Source organism: Caretta caretta, chromosome 11 (assembly GCF_965140235.1).
Source record: "Caretta caretta isolate rCarCar2 chromosome 11, rCarCar1.hap1, whole genome shotgun sequence".
Lineage (NCBI taxonomy): Eukaryota > Metazoa > Chordata > Testudines > Cheloniidae > Caretta > Caretta caretta.
In genome coordinates this window covers 47,207,713-47,234,554 of record NC_134216.1, presented here as the reverse complement: position 1 = coordinate 47,234,554, position 26,842 = coordinate 47,207,713, and the positions used below count along the sequence as shown (strand labels likewise).

The following is a 26,842-nucleotide window of genomic DNA, read 5'->3' as shown; positions in this document are numbered from 1 at the left end:
CCAATGCTCTCTGTTACCTAGGTTCCTAGCATTTGTGTTTAGGCAATTAAAGAATTTCTTCTCTTCATATCCTTTGGTTTCTCGATTTAATTTTATTCTCAACGTCATGATTTTGTGCTAAATGAATGCTCGTTTTTTCCTTCTTTTCACCCTCCCCTCTTATTAGTTTAATGTTCTCCAGACTATTGTAGCCAGCCTGTGCCCAGGATGATTAGTTCCTCTTCTGTTGAGATGGAGGCTATCCCATCTGTAAACAGCTTCCATCCCCATAGAGCAGTGTTTCCCAAACTTGGGACGCTGCTTGTTCAGGGAAAGCCCAAGGCGAGCCAGGCCAGTTTGTTTACCTGCCACATCCGCAGGTTCGGCCGATTGAGGCTCCCACTGGCTGTGGTTCGCTGTACCCGGCGAATGGGGGCTGTGGGAAGCGGCAGCCAGTACGTCCCTCGGCCTGGCTTGTCGTCTTGTCTCTCATGGCTACAAACTACCAGGCCTCCTCTCTCATTTCCCCTCTCTCTGATTCCTTTGTGGTCCCTTCCTTTTTCTCTTAAATCTGGGGTAGTGTTGCTTCCTGAATTTTGGTTGTTCAGGAACTCATCAGCTTCTCTGATGCTCTGTGTTGTCTGCACTTGCCCTTCCAATCCAAGAATCTTTTCTTCAAGCACAGCCACCAACTTACACTCTATGTATTAAAAAGTCCCTTCTGGCTTCAGACAGGAAAGAGTACATGGCACATCTGTCACAGGTCACAGACACAGTTACTTTGCTAGCCATTACATTACTGAGTGTAAAACTGTTCCTAGAAGAAAAGCCTTCCATACTGGCTTTCCAAACTACCTCTGAAACTCTCCTGCTTGTTGCTCATTCTCTGTGTGCTGTGACCTTTCACACCTTCTGCCCCCAAGCCTACTTTTTATGCCAGGGCTTTTTAGGGGGTCCTCAAAGAACAGCATATGTTCTCAATAATTGTGCCAAGGGAATTTTTCCAGCTGGATCTGGACCTTTCAGAGCCACTTGTTGCCACTCTGGCCCTTTTACTTGGCATTAAGTGGCCTGAGCAGGGTGAGAACCTCACCCTATACAAATAATCAGCAGTTCTCCTTTGAGCGATTGTGCACGTATATATTCCATTGTAGGTGTGTATGCACCCAATGCAGTGGAGTCAGAGACTTCTGCCAGCAGTATCGGAAGGTGGTGCATGTGCCCTGCTGTCCTTGTGCACAGAGCTGAGGGGTAATGGGGCATGTGTGCCACCTCCCTTTCAGTTCCTTCTTACCATCTGTAGCAAGAGTTGGGTATCAGTTTTATTATACAACCAGCATTTTTCTAACTATTTAGTACCTAGTTCTATAGTGTACAAATTTTCATTGTTATAGTATAGCTAACCCTGGCTGTCTGTGAAAATGCAGAGGTCCCCAGGGGTTTAAGCAGTGTTCGACTTGCAGGCTGTAATGCCTGTAAGTAATAAATACTTTAATTTATTTTGCTTGGGAGAGGAACATGTCAGGGATAAACGTCCCATATGTACCTCTTTCCCAGCAAGAACAAAACAATCAAGGGAATTCTGCCTTAGGGAGCATTGCTTTTAAAGATGATGTGCCCTCTTCAGAGCAAGACCCCAGTCATGAGAGAATGGAGAGCTCTTCTACTAAAAGTGTTTCTCCAACACCTTCAGGCTCTAAACCAATGACTGGAAAAAGAAGATGCTCTTTTTCTTCTCTTGCAGCGACTTTGAAGCTGAAGAAGTTTCCTTGTGACACAGAGAGGTTGATGAAGTCTGACACTGTGATCCACAAACAGGGCAAATAGAGTAAAAGACATAAGTCCTCTGGTACTGAGTCAAAATCTAGGCATAAGTGTCAGCATTCACCAGTACCATGTGAGGTGGCACCATCAACTCTGGCCCCAGCAGGTCCATCGAGGTCAGTGCCTTCAACTTTAAAATCATCTACAATATTTTCAGTGAAGCAGACACCTTTGTCGTAATCCACTCTGGTATCATTGGGACCAGTGCAACGGGTACTACCTACAAAGAACTTACCTCCAATCTCAGTACCATCGACGCCACAAGCATATTTTGCAGCAAAAGACTTGTATACCTTTCTTTCCCAAATTCACTGATCATCATTTCAGGTATCAGTGATGGGTTTTAGCACTACACTGGCACCATCAGAGCCACTGGTGCAGTTGTTACAGCAGGTGGCATTTTGTCCTCCCCAACAAGGACTATCTGTGTCTACACTGGTACTGTTAGAGCCAACCTCGATGCAGTCGGTACCACCAGTGCAGGAACATGCATCGCTGCGGTAATCGAGACCACCACTGACGCTGGCTGGAACAGCTCCTTGTTTTCCTGAAGAGAGCTATATCTCTTCTTCTCATTCTGAGCAAGACAGCCTGTTTCACTCTACATGTCTAGGCATATTGCATGAACTCATGGGTTGGGGCATGAGTATTAACCACCTAAGGACATTCCCTTATTTTGTCCGCCACCTTGGGCAAAGCAGAGACTTGACTACCCGCTTTGGCCATACTGGACGCTTTGGACTGCTATTGGTCCTTCCAGATCTCTATCTGCAATGCAATTTAAAAGGAAGTCTCAATCTCCTTCCCAGCAAGGAAAGACCCTATACCTGTGCAATTGTGAGCCGTCCCCAACTTTGGGGGTTGCTGAAGAAGAGGGAGGAAATCTTGAATCAGCCCCCACACATATTCTTATTCTTCTCTGATGAAACCATTACTTCTGAATCTTCCTCGCCTCCCCTAAGGACATGCAAGATCTTATAAAGCAGGTTGCCACATCTTTAGGAATACAAGCAGAAGTTGTGCAGGATAATCTGTACAAGGTGCAAGGTATTTTACAGACTCCAGCCCTCTGGAAGAGTACCTTTTCAATTAATGATCCTTCTTAGATCTGGCCAAAACTCTTTGGCAGACTCCAGCTTCCAATCACCTGCTGTCAAACCTGTGGATGATAGGCATTATATAGTTCCTCAGCAGGAATTTGATTATTTTTTCATTCACTCTGTTCCAGACTCTTCTGTAGTCATTGCAGCTAGTGAACGCTTGAGTCAATCTCAATTCAAGGCTACCTCACAGGATAAGGACCATAAAAGACTAGATCATTATGGCAGGAAAATTTACCACCGCAAGCCTACAAATGAGGATTGTAAATTACCAAACTCTGCTGTTCAAATGTTTGTTAATTGGACTGTCATAGCAAAATTTGCTGACAAGTAGACAGAGGACTGTAGGGACCATTGGCAACAGTGGCTGGGGGACGTCTTACAGCTTGTACATCTAAAATAGCTATTGATTCATCCTGTAGTGCCTGATGCTCCATTGCCATGGTGACTTCAATGAGGCATTCTTCCTGAATGCAGGCCTCTGGCATTCCCAAAAGAACTGCAAAACACAGTTGAAGGTTTTTGAAGGATGTCATAAATATAAAGGGAAGGGTAAACCGCTTTGAAATCCCTCCTGGCCAGGGGAAAGCTCCTCTCACCTGTAAAGGGTTAAGAAGCTAAAGGTAACCTCGCTGGCACCTGACCAAAATGACCAATGAGGAGACAAGATACTTTCAAAAGCTGGGAGGAGGGAGAGAAACAAAGGGTCTGTGTGTCTGTCTGTAGTCTTCTTTGTCGGGGATGGACCAGGAATGGAGTCTTAGAACTTTTAGTAAGTAATCTAGCTAGGTATGTGTTAGATTATGATTTCTTTAAATGGCTGAGAAAAGAATTGTGCTGAATAGAATAACTATTTCTGTCTGTGTATCTTTTTTGTAACTTAAGGTTTTGCCTAGAGGGGTTCTCTATGTTTTTGAATCTAATTACCCTGTAAGATATCTACCATCCTGATTTTACAGGGGGGATTTCTTCATTTCTATTTACTTCTATTTTTATTAAAAGTCTTCTTGTAAGAAACTGAATGCTTTTTCATTGTTCTCAGATCCAAGGGTTTGGGTCTGTGGTCACCTATGCAAATTGGTGAGGCTTTTTATCCAACATTTCCCAGGAAAGGGAGGGTGCAAGTGTTGGGAGGATTATTCATTGTTCTTAAGATCCAAGGGTCTGGGTCTGTAGTCACCTAGGCAAATTGGTGAGGCTTTTTACCAAACCTTGTCCAGGAAGTGGGGTGCAAGGTTTTGGGAAGTATTTTGGGGGGAAGGATGCGTCCAAACAGCTCTTCCCCAGTAACCAGTATTAGTTTGGTGGTGGTAGCGGCCAGTCCAAGGACAACGGGTGGAATATTTTGTACCTTGGGGAAGTTTTGACCTAAGCTGGTAAAGATAAGCTTAGGAGGTTTTTCATGCAGGTCCCCACATCTGTACCCTAGAGTTCAGAGTGGGGGAGGAACCTTGACAAAGGATCTAAATTGTTCTCAGAAAAGACCAATGATATGATGCATATGTTAAAACTCTCATGTGACTCTGCACTCACTGGGAATCTATACTCTCATGACAAAGAGGAGGCAATTCAAATCTCAGATGCACTTCTTTTTACCAGCCCAGACTTCCAGGATTCTTCCAAGAAGAGATCCAAGCCTCCCATATGTCAGCCTTCAGCTGCATTGGCTGCTGGGTCCTCTCACCAGACTTCCACTACAACAAGGGAATCATTTTGATGTTACCATTGAGGACAGTGTACCAGTCAGGGCAGATCTCCTTTTAGAAACCACCTGTGTCTCTCTCTTTTACAGTGCATGGAGTGAGATGACATCAGACAAGGGGTTCCTCAGCAATGTGAAGGAAGCAAATGTCATCCAATTTACTTCCCTTTCTTACCCCAACCACCATCCCCCTCCCTGTTTAGAGTCCCATCTCACAAGATTTTATTACTTCAGGAAGTATATTCTCCTCTAGAATTCGGAGCTGTAGCGGAAGTTCCATAACACTCAGGGAAAGGCTTTTATTCTTGTTACTTTCTGATTCCCCTAAAAGAGGTGTGTTAAGACCCAGTCTGGATTTGAGAAAACTGAACAGATTTATCAAGAAACTCAAATTCAGGATGGTCACCTTTTTGTCTGTTATTTCATCCCTAGAGATAGGTTCTCTTCCCTTTTATTAGCAGGATGTTTACTATCATATAACTATATATCCTGGCCACAGAAAACATCTGTAGTTTATATGAGAACACACACTACCAGTACATAGTGCTATGTTTTGGTCTATCCTCCGCCTTGAGGTTCTTCACCAAATGTATTACAGTGGTCATGGCCCATCTCTGGCATTTAAATGTATCCTTGCCTGAATGACTGGTTGCCCTGATGAAAATCAAAGGAGCACGTTCAGAACTGCATTGGTCAGATCTTACAACTATTCTCTCATCTGGGGCTGAAACTGAATGTGGAGACATCCATCCCAGCAAATACATTTTATTGGTACAGATCTTGATGCCTCGATACCCCTCACTTACTTTCTGAAGGACAGGTTTCTGTCAGTACTCACCCTTTCAAAATCCTCAAGTCCAGGCCAAGAGGAACAGCATGTGCTTGCCTCCAGCTTCCAGAGCATATGGCCTAGTGCACATACATGACTCAGCAAGCCAGACTTCACATCAGGTGTTTGAAGGCCTGGCTTCACTACATATACCAGACATACTGGGCACGCTGATTTGCATACTTGCATGAGTGCTTTTCTCCGTGGACTAGCTGATGAACCCTCCAAAGTGTAGTGTATGAAAACATAGAATCAAATGCCTTTGGCATTAAGAATGGGGTGAAACGGGGCGTGGGGAGAAGGGGGTGTCTTAACCCCTGTGCTCTTTAACATCTACTTTTCATTCCTGCTTCTTCCTGCATTTAAGGGCAGCAGTGATGGCATTTATCTTCGAACCAGACAAGATGGAGGCTTGTTCAACATCACAAGATTTAGAGTGAAAACCAAGGTGAAGGAGCTGGTTCTGAGAGATTTCTCTCTCTACTGCATCTACCTTATCCTTGATATGGCCTTTGCTAGTCTCCCTGTCTTCCTTCCAGTGGGCTGATAAGTAAATGAGTGGAAACATCCCAAGATGGGTTTGTGACTCCCTGAATTGATGACTGACTTCCTGAGGGATTCAGTCAGCATGCCTATTCCTGATCCATGGGATAATAGTTTTTTCTTGTCTGTCTTTCTCATGCAGTATGATACTGTTTCTGCCATTTCTCTCCTCTTCTCTCCCCCCACCCCCCATGTCAGTGGAATTCTGAACAGGTGCATGGGTCTGCCCATGTAGATGCAATTACAGGATTAGGGACTAAGACTGTAAATAAACAAAAGAGAGAGAAGCAGATTGCTTAATAGGAATGGTAGTGTTGATTACTGAGGTATTACCATGTGGAAGGATGTATGTCAATAGTTATGAGAACTACTTTTTGGTTTAGTTATTTTGTTTTTAACCAGCTGACATATATTCATGTGCGTGTTGGGCATGGTCAGATATGTTTGGCTTTCCTGTGGGAAGTCCTTAGTATATTACAGGGTCAACTTTTTTATATTTTATATTGTAACCCATTGGGACATATGGTATTTATTACCACCAATTTTCATTCATTCAACATCTGCTTACTTCTTCCATCCTTATCTGAACATGACTAAAAATGTTTTTTCTTGTTGTTTGTTAAACCATTGTTTAGAGTTGTCAGTAAATTTTACCGGTATTCTATATGTAGCTATTGTAATTGGAATTATAAAAGAAAAATGCAATATTTACACAATTTATTTTATCGTAAATGGATTGCAAGTATATTGAACAGTTCTGCTGCTGAACAAGATAAACATAGATGCTTAGCCTGATGCACAGGTGGACATCATGGTGTTGAGCATCATGCAGTGAAACACATGGCACAACACAACATGAGGCAAAGAGCACACAGTTTGAGCTAGAATTCATTTTATGGATACCTTGCAGATTTGTGCATGTCCATTTTTTGTGTTCCATGTAGTTTTATATTGAAAGTTTATAGTAGCATAAGCTACTCTAAAGGAGTTGTCTTATCTTAGTCAAGATACATACTTTATTATGTAAGCCTCTTCTGTATCAATATTTTAATAATTTATCTTTGTATAACAACATTTTGTCTATTTTCATAATTGGTTTCCTGTATACAGTAGTTTACAATCAGTGCTGAAAGGAAACTTGCATCCATCTGGAAACAATAAACTTTTCTAAGAGACTGCACTGTGTTACTTAATCCTGTGATTTCTTACTGTGAGTGAAATTAGGGTTTGCTTCAGTTGTGTCACATCATATTGATGTCAAATTTGTTTGAAAAAGCTTTGACAAAGGTATTGAGCTACTGAAGACATTTTAAAATAATGAAATGAAACTCCAAAGATTGCATTTTCCTTTTATTACTTGTGGCATAAACATCATTGTAAAATAGTAAAGAATACAATAAAAATATTACAAAACTAGTAAAATACTCATATTTTGTAAATTGTTATCTTTATGTGAAAGACAAATGGTTGCCTTGCGTTTTAGGGTCAAGTAAATGGCACATATACTGCAATATTGTTCCACCTCAGTTTATTTCTAGTATTCCCATATACTTTGTATCATGTCTTTTCTCCTCAAGTGTTATATACATAATGCGGACATTTCTAAGATTAAGAATAAAAATTATAACAATATATAGCAGTGTATGTTACATGGATTAATCCAGTTTTACCATAAAATAGGCTTAATTTTTCTTTTCCCCACCCTTTCTTGGAAATGCATTGTAAGACAAAGTAGTATGGGGCTAGACTAATTTCCTGTAGGCATAGGGGTGTGATTTATTTTCTGCCTGTTCCCATTGGTGTAGCTGTGCTGGAGTAGAGAAAGGGAAGGAGATTTACTCCTGTGAGAGAATGCTAAAGGCACTATTGCCTACCCCAGGTGTTCTGTTGGGGAGCGATGCTTTAAAATTTGTCTGGAGTTGCATCTGAGTGCTGCTGGTGGAGGTTGCCCTCAGCGAGGTGCTGAATCAGCACATCTTCCAGACAGCCTGAATCCATCATCAACTTGATCAGTCCTACCCACTTTGGGGTTTGTGCTGACTGATGCTAGCCTCTGCTAGAGTGTGGTTATGGATGGCTTGTGCCTCTCTGCCCCTGCTCCAGGCAGATTTACAGCTGGCAGGATCCCACATCAAAGCTGGTACATCACTTGCAGTTAATCTGATTTGATATATGAATGTCTAAAGATGTTTTGATGTTTCACTAATGTCTCAGATTATTAAAGTAAATATGTCATTATTTAGCAGATGCGGAAATACGTATGTGTATAATATGTTAAATCTCCCAATGGGACATAAGCACATACTGAACTTCAAACATGTTCTTAAATGCTTTCATGATTAGGGATGCTTTCTTGCATTGGGACATAAGTGAATTGCCTGATGCCACTCAGTAAAACAGTGGCAGAGCTGTGAAGAGCTCAGAATCTTCAGTGCCAGTCTTCTGTTTTGAATGTTAGACCAAACAATCAAACTAACAATAAAATCATGTGTTATGTACATTGTCCTGTCATTGAAGATTGTATCCTTTTTGAATTATTCAGCATTACTTTATTTTTCATTTAATATTCTTTTATGTATTAATTATAATCAGTTTTAACAACTAAGCAAAAAGACTTCTTGTGGTGGGATGTTACCATGCCAGAGTTTTCTTTCTGTGACTTTCGTAATTTTTCATTTAAGTTATTTTAAAGGGCTTAAAGGGAAACATAGACTTTTTTTTCTACCTTGGAAGATTTCACATCTGTCTGCTCAGAATATTGTACATTGTTACTTATAGTGCAACTTAAGTCCTATTTGATTTAATTTTCTTAAAAGAAAATAAAAAGGATTTTCATAAACGTGAGTAAAGTGCTAATAATAGTCGTAGTGAATTCCTTGCTCCTGCTCTGGCCCTTTCATGTTGCGTAAAAGGGCTGAAGTGATGTAAAGGGGCCCTAAAAACCTTGGATCCAGACATGGGAGGATTCCCAGGAACTGTGGAAGATGGACATAAGGCTGCTTTCCGAGGACCCCTTTGTAAGTCCTGCAGTGGGGGGTGTACTGGAAATGAGGCTGGGGTGAGGGGAGAGAAATGTGCTGGTAGGGCTGCAACACACAGCACTGTGGAGATTCCAGGCAGTGCTGGAACTTGTAGAGCAGCCCAGGGGAGGCTGCCATAACTTAGGCTGTTGGGCTGCCTACGTTATGTCAGGAGCGCCAAAGCAGACCAAGATCAGGAGGGCACAAAGATGTCTTAGATCCCCTCCCCCAGGGCTGTGAGTTCTGTGCTGGGAAAAAGTGAGAATTCCGAAATTGCCAAGATAAGTTTGTTATGGAATTTTATGTGCAGTGCAACAAATTTAATATCTAATGACCTGGATGGCAGATATTATTAATAGAAACCACATTTTAAAAATGGTAAATATTTTAAAATCTGTTCTGAAGCAGAACATTTAACAGGCCCAGAACTATACTTGCATTGTTGTAAATTATTCATTTAATACCCAATTCTGCTGCTTTATGTGCCAGTTTATATTTTAAATATACACCTATTGTACTGCATGTGCAAAATTTGGCAACATATTGTAAGCCATAGAAATAATGTTAGGGGAGAAATGAATATTTTAATTTAGAACTATATTTTCTTTGCTAGTTCTAACTGTATTATTTTCATAATTTCTGTAGAGCTCATCACTGTGTCTGAGTGCCTCGCATTCATTAATGAATTAAACTCCACAGCATCTTTGTGAGGTAAAGAAAAAATTAACTCAATTTTACATAGAGAAACTGAGGCAGAGAGTGGTTAAGTAACTTGCTTAAAATCACACAAGGAATTTATAGCAGAGGACGGAATAGAACCCACATCTCAGGACTCCCAAATCCTATGCTTTAACTACAAGATTATTTTTCCTCTATATTTTCCCTTCTTTTGTGCTTGATATTTGTAAATTGAATTACAGAAAGAAATTCTGTAACAATGTAGCATTGCACTTTTTATACCATGTCAGGAGATAATGCACATATGGTTTAAGAACTGTTCAGTAAATGCTTTATTTTAATATTACTGTTAAAATATACATAGCAACAGCCTGCTAAATTCTTTGTCACAAATATTCTTAATTTTCAACAGGATTATTTTATTTTTTGTATATGTTTTGATCTTTTTGGCTCTAAAAACATAGTTTGTTTTTTTGAAAAACCAAGTTTAACCTTATTAACAAATAATTAAATTTTGGGTTTCTATTTACAATTAAATTGTATTCAAATTTATTAGTCCTTACCCCACAGTTTTATCTCTGTGTGTGGTGTATTCAAACAGAATTTTGTATTAGGAGATTAGATCATCCTAAATAGCAAAAAATTGTAGGATAACCCCATTGCTTGAAAATCTAGTACAGTTTAAGTAGGTGTATAAAATGCATTGTTAAAAATTCATATATCAGGCTGGCTTATTTTTCATGCTGTATTTGAAAAAGTGGACATGTGCAGAAACTGCGAGTACAATTAGCGTCAAGCAGCTAAATCCAGCTCTAATCCTGTTTACGCTCTACATCAGACAGATGTGCCAAGATTGATTTAGACAAGCCCTTGGCTTATAGTAATATATATATATATATTTTTAAAAGCTCCATACGTTATTCTATTTTCGTTAGACCTTTGCTAAATGTTAAGTGTTGTTAGTTTTGCTACTAAATACTGTAACCTACTTTATGTTGGTCTCTTTTCTGCTATCATGGTGACATGACAACTTGGCTGGAGAGATTATCTTTATTCCTTGTAATTAAATTGACTTTTTTTTTCAGAAGATACAACAATAGGAAGTGGGCGCTGAATTAAATAAATAGCATGATATCTAATAGATGTATACTTAAATCCCTTGCAAGAGCAGATGGTACCCAGTATCTTTCTAAGTAATGTGAGAGGACAGTTAATGTTCTGAAACAGCTAGCAATAACGAACATGATACTAATGAACCAATAGTTCTTAAATGGAAAGAAAAACTGCAGGTCTAAACCAAGATTATAAGTCTGTTTAATGTGAATTTGGTTTCTAGATCACATCTGAAATGTTTTTGTTTGATCGATAATGCAAATGAAGTTTTTATAAGTTCCATGATCATAGTTGTATCTTATATATCTCTATTTTTTCATTCTATGAAAAACATCATTCTTCTTACCAAACAACTGCAAATGTGAGGCTATTCAACCCACCTAGAAGATTTGTATGCTTAATTCCTATTAATTTTAGTGGGAAATGGGTATCCAAATCTGTTAGGTATCTTTGAAAATCTCAGCCTAAATATATATCAAGTAGATTTTTAAAGTGTGGCCTAGAGTATGTCCTTTCCAATGTTTCTGAAGTTTAAATTTTGATTCTCCCAAGAAAATCTTTTTGGGGGCTCTAATCTGCATATAAAATGCATGTATTTGGCTTATTAGAGAGTACTATATTTTCTTTATGAAAAAGAGAAGGTTAGTGTTCATATGAGCAGCCGAGGAATTTGACACATCTAGGGCAGTGTTTCCCAAACTTGGGACGCCACTTGTTCAGGGAAAGCCCCTGGCGGGGCCGGCCTGTTTGTTTACCTGCTGTATCCGCAGGTTCAGCCAATTGTGGCTCCCACTGGCCGCGGTTCGCTGTGCTCGGCCAGTGGGAGGCATGATCGGCCGACCCTGCGGATGCAGCAGGTAAACAAACTGTCCGGGCCCGCCAGGGGCTTTCCCTGAACAAGTGGTGTCCCAAGTTTGGTAGACACTGATCTAGAGTAAGTGGAGGGTAAATAGGACTAATTTAAAACTGACAATGTCAGGTTTAAAATATTACTGTTAAAGAAATGTTCTTACCTACATTATAAATTTCTTGCATTTTGAAAATTAAGGATTTTTAAAATCAAATTTGCATTTCATTATTTTTTGGGTTTTTTTTTTACCTTTTTGCAATTTACTCTTCTTATGCAATGGAAATATTCATTTTCACTTTTGTTTGCAGTCTGAATTTCAGATTCTCATGCACTATTACGGGGTGGCCAAACAGCAGCTTACAGAGCCCCCCCACAGCCCCTCCATTCTCTGCCTACCAGACTGGGGGGAGAGCTCAGAGCGTTTGCCCTGCAGTGGGGTGGTGGGGCTAGGGGCTTCTGTTAGAGATGACTGGTGCCTGCTGGGAGTGGGGGCAACAATTTAAAGGTTCGGCCCACCAACAGCTTGAGTCATGCCCCCCAGACACGCTCCCTTTACCCTCAGCAGCCCCTCCCTGCAGCTCCCAGGTGTTAGCTCTTCCTGGAGATGCAGCGACAAACAGCTGGGAGCAGCAGGGAGGGGACGCTGCTTCAGCTCCACAGGAAGAGGCAGCAGCAAAAGCAGCAGCTCTCGCTGCAGCTCCCACCTGTTTTCTGCTGCCTCTCCCCATGGCCACAGATCCCAGCTTGCTGACTCCAGCAGCTGCCTTGCAAGGATGGGGCCCAGTGACACCATGTGACTGAGCAGGGCCCATAGGTGCAGACTCTATGCGTGCTCCAGAGCTGGAGCACCCACGGAGAAAAATGAGTGGGTGCTCTGCACCCACCAGCAGCCAAGCTCCCCTCACCCTCGCCCCACCTCCTCCTCCTCCCCTGAGAGCACTGCGTCCCCGCTCTTCTGCCTACCTCCCAGCGCTTCCCACCTGGCTGCCACCAAACAGCTGTTTGGCAGTGTTAGCATGCTCCAGGAGGGAGGGGGAGGAGCAGGAGCATGGTGCACTTGGGGGAGGAGGCGGGGAAGAAGTGGGGCCCGGGCGGGGATTTGGGGAAGGAGTTGGAATAGGGGCAGAGAGGGGGCAGAGTTGGGACGGGGACTTTGGGGAAGAGGGTGGGCAGAGGCGGGGCCTCATGGAAGGGGTGGAGTGGAAGGGGCTGGGGGCAGACATGGGGTCAAGCACCCATGGGAAAGAGGGGAAGTCAGCACCTATGGCAGGGCCAGCACACCCTGGCAAAAATTTGGTGGGGCATGTGACCTCATGTGCCTCCCCCCCCCAGGTGTTGCTTCTGGCTTCTGCCCAGTGGAAGAGAGGTCTCAGGGCTTCAGTTCCACAGGGCATGCCTGCTGGGGCTCAGAACTTCAGCAGGAGCCCTGGCAGGCACTTCTGACAGGGATGAAGCCCCTAGCCCCGGCAAGTATGTCCCAGCTCTCGAACTTGTAAAGATTGTCGTATACGGCTCGGAGGGTCAGTAAGTTTGGCCATCCCTGTGCTATTACAATGTAGCAATATTTGTGTTACTTGCAGCATAGGGGAATAGTTTAATTTAAACAAACCATTTGCATTAGAAATTATTTCTTTAAAGAGAATAAATAATGAACACATTCCTATTCCACTGGGTGTTAAACACATTGTTAGCAAATACATATGTGGTAGACACAGTATATAACATATTAATAAGTATTAGCTGTATGATATATATATATGGATGATATTAATATATTTGGATGTTGGTAAGTTATGTTAACTGAAAGTATTATGGACTTCCCACAGTTCTGTTCGCCCATGGCAAGCATTCTACGACACTTTGCAAAGCTGAATTCAACTTTGGCATTCGAAAATTAGGAAACTTGTCAAAGCAAAGATGCATGTTTACTTTGTACCAAGTACAGTTAGCAAGTATTTTCATTGCTCATCAGTACCTTAGAATGTAATATTCAAAACAAGTTATGGGAAAGTACAGGGAAAGAACCAAGAACAAAGGTGGTACAAAATAGTGAGCTAAACTTCAGAGTTTTGTAACTTGTAAAATCATATGATAAATACTGCTTGCTGAAATGCATATCTTTGAAGCACTCCTTCTATACAGGGAGCAGGCTGCAAGAATTAGCTTCCAGAAGGAGGGTATTTATGTCTCTCTTTCATACTATATTGCTTTGTCGTTAGAGAATAAATTTGGCCAAGTTTGGTTATTTGGTCTCTTGAACATTTTAAAGAATTGGCTTCACCTTTTAGTCAATACACACCAATTATTGTTAAGGCTGCAGAACAGTTTACTTTATATAACTGTTAACAGTCTTTAATTACACCATCACATACTATTTTTTCCTGCATCATTCTGTTCAAAGAATGGACGGTGCTCAATTAGTGATCAGCTATTCAGTATTTTGTTTTCTCCTCTTTCAGTGGGTGGGCCCAGGCCTTATTTAGTGCGTACTATTCAAACCCTGCCCTGAGGACAGGATTACTACTTTCTTCTTGGACTTTTCTATAGCGTGCATCATAATAGTATCTGAGTGTTTCATAAATATTAATGAATTTATTTTCACAACACCTCTGTGAGATGAGGGCATATTTTTATTCCTGTTTTACAAATGGGTAACTGAGGCACATGGAGATTAAGGTAAAAAGTTTGACAATCTGGGAAATGTATTTTTTTAATAAATATTATTCATACCTGTGTGTGTCATGGATTACTTGCTCTGGGGTAGATCCTAAGGAGATGTTAAAGGAATGAAGCAGAAAAAGCAAAACAATGGTAAAGATAAGGTACTATCATGAGAATCCCAAGGCTCCATAAGGGAACGTTGTGGGAAACTATTAATTGGGGATTGTTTCTGCTTGGCTCCTTCCTGACTGGCAAAGTTTACTTTTCTGAGGTAGAACCTGAGATCAAAATTAATACTAAAACCTTATAGGGTATGTGTCTACACTGCAGCTGGAAGTGAGCCTCTGAGCCTGGATAGACACACAAACTAGTGCACTGGATATAGCAGTGTGAACATTGCAGCGTGGGCTGTAGCATGGGCTCTCAGGCCCAGATCCTTTGGGCTTGAGAGTCCAAGCTGCAGCCCAAGTCACCATGTCCATGCTTCTATTTTTAGTGTGCTAACTCGAGCTCTGCTACCTGAGTCTGTCTACCTGTGCTGTGAGGCTTGCTACCAGCTGCTGTGTAGACATACCCACAGATACTAGCCTGCAGAAAGGAAGGGGGAAGTTGTCTGTTTGTTGCAGACTGACACAGACTGGCAGAGTTAGTCTGCAGCAAGCAGACTGTGCCTTGGTCCTGAAGGAAACAGGAGACACCAAAGTTAAGCCATTTCTATCTCGGTGATTGAGGGGAATGTCAAGTGTAGGTAAGACAATATGCTTATAGGTCGTCTTCTTACTTTAAATCCATTTTTCTGATAACTGTGTACCTTTTGGCAAATAAATCACATTTTGTTGTGGAAGATGCTGCTTCTGTGACACTGCAAGGTCACATGGGGCCGGACGAGTTTCATCCGAGAGTGCTGAAGGAATTGGCGGCTGTGATTGCAGAACCATTGGCCATTATCTTTGAAAACTCGTGGCGAACGGGGGAAGTCCCGGATGACTGGAAAAAGGCTAATGTAGTGCCAATCTTTAAAAAAGGGAAGAAGGAGGATCCTGGGAACTACAGGCCAGTCAGCCTCACTTCAGTCCCTAGAAAAATCATGGAGCAGGTCCTCAAAGAATCAATCCTGAAGCACTTGCATGAGAGGAAAGTGATCAGGAACAGCCAGCATGGATTCACCAAGGGAAGGTCATGCCTGACTAATCTAATCGCCTTTTATGATGAGATTACTGGTTCTGTGGATGAAGGGAAAGCAGTGGATGTATTGTTTCTTGACTTTAGCAAAGCTTTTGACAGGGTCTCCCACAGTATTCGTGTCAGCAAGTTAAGGAAGTATGGGCTGGATGAATGCACTATAAGGTGGGTAGAAAGTTGGCTAGATTGTCGGGCTCAACGGGTAGTGATCAATGGCTCCATGTCTAGTTGGCAGCCGGTGTCAAGTGGAGTGCCCCAGGGGTCGGTCCTGGGGCCGGTTTTGTTCAATATCTTCATAAATGATCTGGAGGATGGTGTAGATTGCACTCTCAACAAATTTGCGGATGATACTAAACTGGGAGGAGTGGTAGATACGCTGGAGGGGAGGGATAGGATACAGAAGGACCTAGACAAATTGGAGGATTGGGCCAAAAGAAATCTGATGAGGTTCAATAAGGATAAGTGCAGGGTCCTGCACTTAGGACGGAAGAATCCAATGCACCGCTACAGACTAGGGGCCGAATGGCTAGGCAGCAGTTCTGCGGAAAAGGACCTAGGGGTGACAGTGGATGAGAAGCTGGATATGAGTCAGCAGTGTGCCCTTGTTTCCAAGAAGGCCAATGGCATTTTGGGATGTATAGGTAGGGGCATAGCGAGCAGATCGAGGGACGTGATCGTTCCCCTCTACTCGACATTGGTGAGGCCTCATCTGGAGTACTGTGTCCAGTTTTGGGCCCCACACTACAAGAAGGATGTGGATAAATTGGAGAGAGTCCAGCGAAGGGCAACAAAAATGATTAGGGGTCTAGAACACATGACTTATGAGGAGAGGCTGAGGGAGCTGGGATTGTTTAGCCTGCAGAAGAGACGAATGGGGGGATTTGATAGCTGCTTTCAACTACCTGAAAGGGGGTTCCAAAGAGGATGGCTCTAGACTGTTCTCAATGGTAGCAGATGACAGAACGAGGAGTAATGGTCTCAAGTTGCAGTGGGGGAGATTTAGATTGGATATTAGGAAAAACTTTTTCACTATGAGGGTGGTGAAACAGTGGAATGCGTTACCTAGGGAGGTGGTAGAATCTCCTTCCTTAGAGGTTTTTAAGGTCAGGCTTGACAAAGCCCTGGCTGGGATGATTTAACTGGGAATTGCTCCTGCTTCGAGCAGGGGGTTGGACTAGATGACCTTCTGGGGTCCCTTCCAACCCTGATATTCTATGACAATCCAGAGGTTCCTAAAGGGAAACTTGCAGGTGCCAAGCCTATTGGGCTTGCTAAGTATCACAGTTGGCAACCAGAGGGATGTAACCTGGAGATGTGGTTGGATAGTGAGGTCCCACCCCAGAGAGCAGTGGCGGCAACGTCCTGCCACTTGATAGGGGTGTGTGCTTTGGGGACTAGAAAAGGATTTTGGAAGGGGCACTTACCTCGGGGTGTGACAGAAAATATCCATTAACTTTAGGTGCCTGATTTGAGACAGCTAGGACCTTATACTACAAAGGACTTAGCATTATGTAACATGTTCAGATCATAGTTCCTATTGACTTCAATTGCAGCTGTGAGTGGTCAGCACTTGTGCAAATCAGACTCCAGGATCTCAAGTTGGGGACCCAGAAAATGAGGAAGAGTTTGGTTTAGTGATTTGTCTAGCATCACAAAGGAACGGTATAGCAGAGGTAGGAATACAATCCAGTTCTCCAGGGCAGTATTCAGCTACCTTAAGCATAAAATTAATAATTCTGTTCCTGCAGTCCTCTGCCTTATTCACTACGTGTCTTCAACTGCTGTAACAAATGAGACAAGGGTATCACAGAAAGTAGCCTCACTAAGTATTCAACTCATTCATCCTCCCAGTCTACTCCAGCTACGGTCTGTTCCGCATTCAGACCAGGTGGTGTCCTTCACCCTGTAGGCATGGGGAGCATATGAAAAACAGTGATGTTACTCTCAATTTTGCAGTGTGCAGGAGTGTAGAGGAGCAATTGCAGGGAAAGTCCTGCGCAGTCCTGGGCTAGAGTGTTCTCAGTGCAGATGGACTCTTCAGATTAATTTAGCTGCCAAACTTTTAACAAATCTCTACTGAGCCTCTGTGAACTGTTTTTTTTTCCAAAGGCTTAAAACTTGGCTAAATCTGCATGTTTTTGAACAAGAACAGGCTCAGCTGACACAGAGGCAAACTCCCTGGCAAATATCAAGTCCCTGTATCTAAGAGTGGAGATAGTAGAGCTTCTCAGTGGAACAGTTGTATGAATTTGTTTTTAACCTGGACAAAACAACGTATTTCCCCCTAATCTCATTCTCAGAAATGTATGAACTGTTTTAACTGGAACCTACAAAACAAACAAACAAAAACCAGTTTGAGGCAGGCATTTAATGTGGAAAATTTCAGTCTTAATTTAAATTTAACAAAGTTTTAAACACTCCAAACTGATCTTTATAATGGGAAGGATAGGACAACCGTAAGTATAGGCGGTGGTACCTGCTCTGCCTATAATAAAATCTGCATGGATATTGGTAATCAGCAGGCAAGGACACTCACCAACTTCTATGATGTAAGAGCTGTGGACAGGTCTTGCCCTTGCCTTTTTCTGCTAGTGTCACCTCCCCATCAGATTCATAAGTCTTGCAAGGTTCTTGTGCATCTATTCGATACCAGCAGAATACAGAACTTGGGGGTGTGAGAGATTTTGATCTCAGAATGTTTTTAACTCCCTCTGAAATCTGGTGGTTTTGCAGGCATCAGTCCACTATTCCTACCAATATTCTTAAAATTCAGCAGAGCCCTTTCTATGTATAGTATGCACAATGAGGTACTAGTATATTGCTTGGAAACTTATGAGATAACATTAATCTCCTGCTCATCCACACTCCTGCATAGTCATGTAAGGTGTGTTGGGGTTTGTGTGTGTGTGAGTGCTCAATCCCCTCTTCTGGAGACACATGGCTACTTTCTTCTGACAAGGGTGCAGAGGGTTCCTCTCTTCTCTCAGCTGTCTCTTCCTCCTCACAGTTTACCTCTGGGAACCCAGGAACATATTCCTCTTGCATTTCCATCCTTTTAAGGTTATATTCCCTTTCCACTTCCCTTTCTTGGGCTGTTGCTTTTCTGCTTCTAGCTTCTTCTCTTGACCTTCATACTTTTGGTCTTCCAACTCTAGTGTTCTCTGGTTGGCCTCCTCGTGCTGTTCTTTTCTTCCCTTCTTTATAAGACTCTCTCTACTATTTCCAGTTTTCTGGTCTTCTCTGCTATTTCCAGCTTTTGGACCTCTATCTTGGTCAAGTCAAGGTCCAGGGCTGCCTTGCTGGACGCTGTGTCAGGCTGGTTTTCTAAACCTACGCCTCCCTCAGTCTCGGGCTCTTTTGCTGGATCAGTCAGATCTCCTTGGAACTTATCACATTCCATGAGTAGAGATTTCATTCCTTCCACATCTTTCTCTGTAGCATTCAAGCCACGTTCTGTGCACAGTTTTCCCAGCTGCTTTCTAATATGTTTAGCATATGTCTCCTGCTTTTCTTTTGTTTTTATTTCCCTTACCCAAAATAAACAAATTGGAAACAGTTATTTTCTATCTTCTCACTTTTGCATCTGGGTCTGTATCATCTCTAGAGTATGACCCTTAGTTAACCAGCAAGTGGAGAGCCTGCCAACTATGCCACTGTGCTGCTTCGTGCGAGTACCCAGGGTTGTGAGGCACCTTGCTACCACCTGTCATTAGAGAGAAGCCGCCTTTTCTGTGCCTGCTGTGGGTCACTTCCATCAGCCATGGACAACACAAGCATTCCCCTCTCAGCCTACTCAGGCTCTGGTCTTTCTGCAGATTAGCAATAGGCACGTTTCAACTCCCGAATCTTCAAAGTGTCCAAACCTGGTCCACTGGACACTTAGATAATTCACAAATTCCCTGCTCCCAAAGGAACAGTGCATACCAGTTTGTCAGTTACACCTCAGATCATCACACAACACTTAGATATGTTTGTGGCACTCTACCCGTAAGCAACCCTGGAAACCCATATTCACCACTGTCATATAATTGATATGTTTCATACAAAGCATGCCATGTAAGATATATGAAAAGCCATGATCTGCTGAAACCTATTGTTCTGTCCAAATGTGTATAGCGTTAGTGTGTATCAAGTTGAAATTTTTTAAGTTTGCTAATGGCATTCAAAGAAAGCAAACCACTCACAGGAGGGTATGACCGAATGTACTTAATGGCCATTAACAAGCAGGGGAGTTGTAATCAAGGGATTTATAATTCCAGGATAGTTGTGCAAGCACCACACAATGGGAACTGCTTGACCCCATTGCACAAGACCACACCAGGGGGCCTACTTAACCGAGAGAATCAGGGAAGCCTGTCAGGACATGTCGAGACAAGTGACTTCTAGGCACAGGGACTAAGGATGTAAAAGAGAGAACAGTGGCTGCATGTTTTGGCCTCACTTCCCCCCCCCCCATTAAACACCTGAAAACATGTCCGGAAGGGGGAAGGTGGTCCCCAGGCAAGAGGAGAATTCTAGCCTTGGTACTGAAGATCTATTAGCTGCCTGTGCTATCTATCCGGGTGAGACACTGCTTGATTCAAATCCTGTTAAATTTATAGAACTTAGATTGTGCATTTATTTTTTTCTTTAGTAACCATTTCTATCCTTTATGCCTACCACTTATAATCACTTAAAGTCTATCTTTTTGTAGTTCATAAACTTGTTTTATGTTTTACCTAAAACAGTGTGTTTTGGTTGAAATGCTTGGGAAATCTGCTCAGAAACAAAAACTGGTGCATGTCCTCTCCACATTGAGGGAAGGGCGAACTGGGTTATAAACATATACTGCTCAGGCTTCTGACCAGGACAGGATGGTATAGCACTGGAGAGCAGAGCTGGGGGGAATTGGCTGGAGCCTCACTATTATTAGTTCATGAATGGCTGGGAGAAGCATTCATGTAACTCAGCTGGGTGTGTCCCTGCCTGTGGATGTCTGTATGCATGCAGTACCTACCAGAGGTTTGCAACTTGTCACAACAGCATAGTGTAAGAGGGAGCCCTGGTTGGTAATCCAGAGGGCTCAGTGGTACCCCAGTTCCAGGTTGCACCCTGGGAAAACCCATCATAATGTTTATAATGAAAACAAGCAAAAGTTTATTTAATGAAGAGGAAAAATTGAAACGATAGCAAGTAGAAGTATTGGAAACATGGTTACATATAAAATAAAAACATACATATTCTAGAACCTGGACTTTCTTAACTAGTTACTGTTATGTCTTATAGGGCAAAGTTAACCCCAAATCCTCCAACATATTACAGCCAGGCTTGGCTGTGATCTTCCATTCATGAGAAGCATGCTTGTCACCTTCTGGTGACCTACCTTAACTTGCATACCTCTGGTAGACAAATTCAGACTGGAAATAAGGTGTAAATTTTTAACAGTGAGAGTAATTAGCCAACTGAACAATTTATCAAGGGTCATGCTGGATTCTCTGTCACTGACAATTTTAAAATCGATGTGAGATGTCTTTTCTATAAGATGTACTCTAGGATAGTTGAAAAACAACTGAACGTGAGCTCTCAGTGCAGTGTTGTAGCAAAAGGGCTAATGTGATCCTTGGATATATAAACAGGTTAGTAGAAGTAGGGAGGTGACTTATCTCTGAATATGGTCTTGGTGAGATCAGTGTTGGAATATTATGTACCGTTCTGGTATTCACATTTTGAAAAGGATGTTGATAAATTGGAGAGGTGCAGAAAAGAGCTACAAAAATTATTCGAAGGCTGAAGAAAATGCCTTGCAGTGAGACTTGAAGAGTTCTATCTGTTTAGCTTATTGAAAAGATTGAGAAGAGACGAGATTACAGTCTAAAAGTTCCTTCATGGGGTGAAAATACTGGGTTCTAAAGGGCTTTGTAATGCAATGAAGAAAGGCATAACCACAATCAGTGGCTCGAAGCTGAAGCCAGACAAACTTAAATTAGAAATTAGGTACAAATGTTTAACAGTGAGGTTGATTAACTACTGGATCAAATGACCAAGGGAAGGAGTGGATTCGCCATCTATTGATGTCTTCAAATCAAGACTGGAAAATATGCTTCAGCCAAACAAGCTATGCATCAGTCAGACATAAGTTATTGGGCTCAATATGATAACTAGGTGAAAATTAATGGCCTGTGATATGTAGGCAATCAGATTAGATGATATGATGGTCCCTTCTGGCATTAACTGTAGGACTAACTCTAGCTTGTTTGGATAGAAAGGTTGTCTCCGTTGTGAAACAGATACTTGATTATTCCTCCTTGTGGTTTTCTTTATCAATACAGTCCTTGTAGTCAGCCAGAGATGAACTTAGATGTATTGCTAATGTTCACCATTCCATTAGGTGATCCAGAGCCAAGCAGAGTCAGAGAATCTGAGATAAATGTTTCCTCATAACATAAATTCTTCCCAAATTGTTTTTAGATTATCTTCTAAAAATAAGGCTTGCAATTCAGTGGATTGATGAACTTTCTGGTGCCATCCCATTAAACTGTGAGAACAATTGAGACAAGTTACTTTCCTTTTCAAAGTGGGGTATCTCTTCTGAAGTCCTTGCTCAAACCTTAAGGGTTATATAAAAAAAAAAGGTTTTTTCTTCTGCAATCCTAGGAAAGTAAGATTTGAAACCACCTCCAGAAAAAAAAATCCTTTTGCAATTTCTCCCCCTGTGCTTCAAAATTGCTAGTGGCAACTAACTATTCATTCAACAGAATCTTTTATGGGGTTTGCTAAAGAGGAAGGCACAAAGTATTTCTTGGGGATTTAAAGAGCTTTCTGAAGTAAGGACTTTCCCTCTCCCCCCCACCCCCCAGGAAGGGGGGAACATTGGCGTTGTGACTAAACAGAGGATACAGAAACTCTTTCCCTAGGGTATAGGATAATCTCTCGCATGTCATCGCAACCCAAACTCAGTTTGGCTTTGAGGAATCTACTCTCTCTACTTTCTGATATGAGAGCAGGAGGGGATAGGCCTGCATATGCTTTAAATGGGTCAATGGTACTTCTCAAAGAGGTATTTCAAGGTGGCATCCTCAAGATCAGTTTTCATAAACATGCATCCCAGAGACTGGTCTGGCATCCAAAGATACATAAGAAACTTCTTTGTAACCTTGATATAGTGCTCCCAATCCATTGCCAGTCTCCAGGGACTGTGGGTTTGAATTGCCACTAGAATTTGAGGCTGTTTTGTTCCAAGCCAAACTTAACTGAAAATTTAAATAGAAGTTAATAATACCAGTGACCCAGTTCTAGTTTAGTTTATTTGGTGTGTTTCTGTGTGTGTGTGTGGTGGGGGGATGTTTGCTTTCTCTGATCTAATATTTTCTAGTATTCTCATCTAGTACCGTTTTCATTTCTGAAGATCATGCAGTTATACCAAATGAGAAAATAAAGCTGGCATACTGATGGCTGCTACTAAGACCATGCAGTGATTTAATGGACACAGAGAGCTTGTTTTATGAGATTGAATTAAGGGATAGAGAGATTTACAGAATGGAGGGATTTACAATTTTTGTATATACAACTTTCTCTAATTTCTAAATGTAAAAAAGGAGGCTCAAGACCTATAAAACAATGCTAATTTCTTACAGCAGGATATTAAACTTGAATTCTAGAATATTGGGAAAAGAACACAACCAGTGATTTATGAAACTGATGCACAAGAAGTCAACATTTTAAGATGTCGACCAAACAATTAAAATATAAAACATAGCATATATAAAATATAAGGTTTCTATCAGTGTGAGATATGGGTTAATTCATACTGTTAATATAGTTTTCTTTCTTTTAACAGGTCATTCCAATATGAACGTACCCTGTAAAGAGGAATCTGTTGAAATGAAAGATATATTTTCTGTAAAATTGAAACGTCGTCGTTTTGCAGGACAGAAGAAAGGCGGTATGTTGTTAGGTATCACAGTTTTTGTATGCCTGAAAAAAGAAAATAAACTAAAGGACTCTGCCATCAGTTTTAATAATTTAAGTGAAGACCACTGCCATTCCTGGTTTAGATGTTTGAAGGAAATTTTGAACGGTAAGCACTTTTTCAAAGATAACTCATTTCTAACTTCATCACAGTTTTATTACGGGACTAGTTTTGTAATATGTATGTATTCTGTATGTAATGTTGAATGTGGGTTACTGTAGTCTTAGAACAGCTTATTGTTTGGAAAGTAAAAGGTAAATATTTCAGTATAAAGGACACAAAGATTACAGTTGTTGAAACCTTTTGCTCAGTAAGGAAATTTATAAACTTGCTTATTGCAATTTAATGTAAAATTTAAGAGGAAGAATAATAGTAAAATATCTACATTTAAAAAGTAAACAGATTAATTGTGGAAATGTGCTTTAGTCATAATATTTCTACAGCAGTTTATGGTAAAGTATGAGAGCAATTTGATGAATTAATAAAGAATAGGGCTGTCAGGTGTTTAAAAAGAATTAATTGCAATTAATCACACGATTAATCATGCTGTTTAACAATAATAAAATACCATTTCTTTAAATATTTTTGGATGTTTTCTACATTTTCAAATACATTAATTTCAGTTACAATAGAGAATACAAAGTGTACAGTGCTTACTTTACATTTATTCTTGACTACAAATATTTGCTCTGTTAAAAAAAAAATAAAAAGTATTTTTCAATTCACCTAATAAAGAGATAGCACTAAAGTACTTGTATCATGATAGTTGAACTTACAAATGTAGAATTATGTACCAAAAATAAAACAATGTAAAACTTTAGAGCCTACAAGTCAGTCCTACTTCTTTTTCAGCCAATCGCTCGGACAAATAAGTTGGTTTACATTTGCGGGAAACCATGCTGCCTGCTTCTTGTTTACAATGTCACCTGAAAGTGAGAACAGTTGTCCGCATGGCATTGTTGTAGCCAGTCGCAGGATATTTGTGCCAGATACACTAAAGATTCATATGTCCCTTCATGCTTCAACTGCCATTCCAGAGGACATGCGTCCATGCTGTTGACAGTTTCTGCTTGATAACGATCCAAAGCAGTGTGAACCGACACATGTTCATTTTAATTATCTGAGTCAGATGCCACCAGCAAAAGGTTGATTATCTTTTTTGGTGGTTTGGATTCTGTAGTTTCCGCATGGGAGTTTTGCTCTTTTAAGACTTCTGAAAGAATGCTCCACACCTTGTCCCTCTAAGATTTTGGAAGGCACTTCAGATTCTTAAACCATTGGTCAAGTACTGTAGCTATTTTTAGAAATCTCATGTTGGTACCTTCTTTGTTTTTTGTCATATCTGCAGTGAAAGTGTTCTTAAAACGAACAACATGTGCTGGGTCAATCATCTGTGACAGCTATAACACAAAATATATGTTAGAATGTGGGTAAAACAGAGTAGGAGACATACGATTCTCCCACAAGGTGTTCAGTCACAAACGTAATTAATGCATTTTTTTAATGTGTGTCATTATCATGGAAGTATGTCCTCTGGAATGGTGGCTGAAGCATGAAGGGGCATATGGATGTTTAGCTTATCTGTCAAGTAAATACCTTGCAATACCAGCTACAAAAGTGCCATGCGAATGCCTGTTCTCACTTTCAGGTGACATTGTAAATAAGAAGTGGACAGCATTATCTCCCGTAAATGTAAAATAACTTGTTTATCTGAGCAATTGGCTGAACAAGAAGTAGGACTGAGTGGACTTGTAGGAGCTAAAGTTTTACATTGTTTTGTTTTTGAGTGCAGTTATGTAACAAAAAATAACCACATTTGTAAATTGCACTTTCACGATAAAGAGATTGCACTACAGTACTTCTATGAGGTGAATTGAAAAATACTATTTCTTTTGTTTATCATTTTACAATGCAAATATTTGTAATAAAAATAATATAAAGTGAACACTGTACACTTGTATTCTGTGTTGTAACTGAAATCAGTTATTTGAAAATGTAGAAAATATTTAATACATTTCAGTTGGTGTTCTATTATTGTTTCACAGTGCGATTAAAAAGGCGATTAATCATGATTAATTTTTTTGAGCTAATATGTGAGTTAACTGCTATTAATTGACAGCCCTAATAAAGAATGTTTTCTGCTCAGGTCTTCACATTTTTATTTGATCAGCAGGAGTATTTCCAGTGGTGTGGAGGAGACAGAAGCAAGATGATAGGGGACTCAGGAGAGAGCTAGATGAGATGAATCCTGGGTAAAATGTTCTAAAATGCTTAGCTCCTACATTACTCTTGAAAATAGGACTTAAATTCCCATTGACTTTCAATGAGACTTAGGGTATGTCTATATTGCAACTGAAAGCGAGCCTCCCAGTCTGTACCTGGCACGTGGCAAACAGAAACAAAAGAGTCATCAGATTTATAAGTTGTCTCGAGCTAACTTGTCCCAGGGCTATAAGCCTGAGAATGCCCCTTCTGGCTTCAGGTTGGAGCTCGGGCTCTGAAACTTGGCAATGGGGTAGGGAGTGACCTTAGACTCCCAGGTCAATGAGATTTTACTTTCCACAAGAGAGAGTCCAAACAATAATAGGTCTCCCCAACCAGCTAAAAGATTACCCATCAGACACCATATGTACATATGATGGTTGCAGGCCCATAAGAAGTACTCTCCTAGTTTAAATGATGGGAAGATCCTCTTCAGATGTGCAATGAACCCCCCCCCAAACACATACACCTTTTTTTTTTTCACCTTTACCTACCAAGATTGTGGTGACAGATGCTTCCATTCAAGGATGGGGGATTTATGTAAATCACTTTCGGATTTGGGGCCTGTGATCCTCTCAAGAAGCTCACCTGCATATATATGTCCTAGAGCTTAGTGCCACTGATCTGACATGAAAGCATTCCTTCCTCTTTCAAGATCCAATATGCAACTGTTGAGAGAGAGTACCACAACTATCCATTATGTGAACAGGCATGGGGAAGCAAGATCATCTCCACTCTGTCAGGAAGCCACAAGGGATTGGTGCATTCTGAATTAAATCACACCAATGTGCTGCACTTCACTTTAAAACACCTTGGCAGATCAACTTGGCAGGCTATTCTCCAGCAACCATGAGAACATACTTTGGTAGTGGGGATTCCCAGAAAGTAGACCTGGTTTAGTCTATGCCACTGTTTCAGATAATTTAAACATGTTTCTCCATACCAGGAAGGTCAAAGATTTTATTCTTTTTATCACCACAGTTTTTTTCTTTACATGCTGCTTTTAAACTTTCGGCCAAAATCTGTGCAGGTGTAAATTGGAAAACTACATTAAAGACAATGGATCTGTGTCAGTTTTCACCAACAGAGAATTTGATCCAATAATTTTTTACAAGTTCTATAAAAAGAATGCTAAATTGGGGGAAAGGCAA

At 41.1% G+C, this 26,842-nt stretch overlaps 1 protein-coding gene across 1 annotated transcript in view; it reads left to right on the top strand.

Annotated features, from left to right (window-relative positions):
- Positions 1-26,842, top strand: part of CERKL (CERK like autophagy regulator) — a 99,922-nt gene that overhangs the window by 21,423 nt on the left and 51,657 nt on the right. The window contains exon 2 of the mRNA XM_048869802.2: positions 23,298-23,537. Coding sequence (XP_048725759.2) covers positions 23,298-23,537 — 240 coding nt within the window. The remainder of the gene's footprint in view (positions 1-23,297; positions 23,538-26,842) is intronic.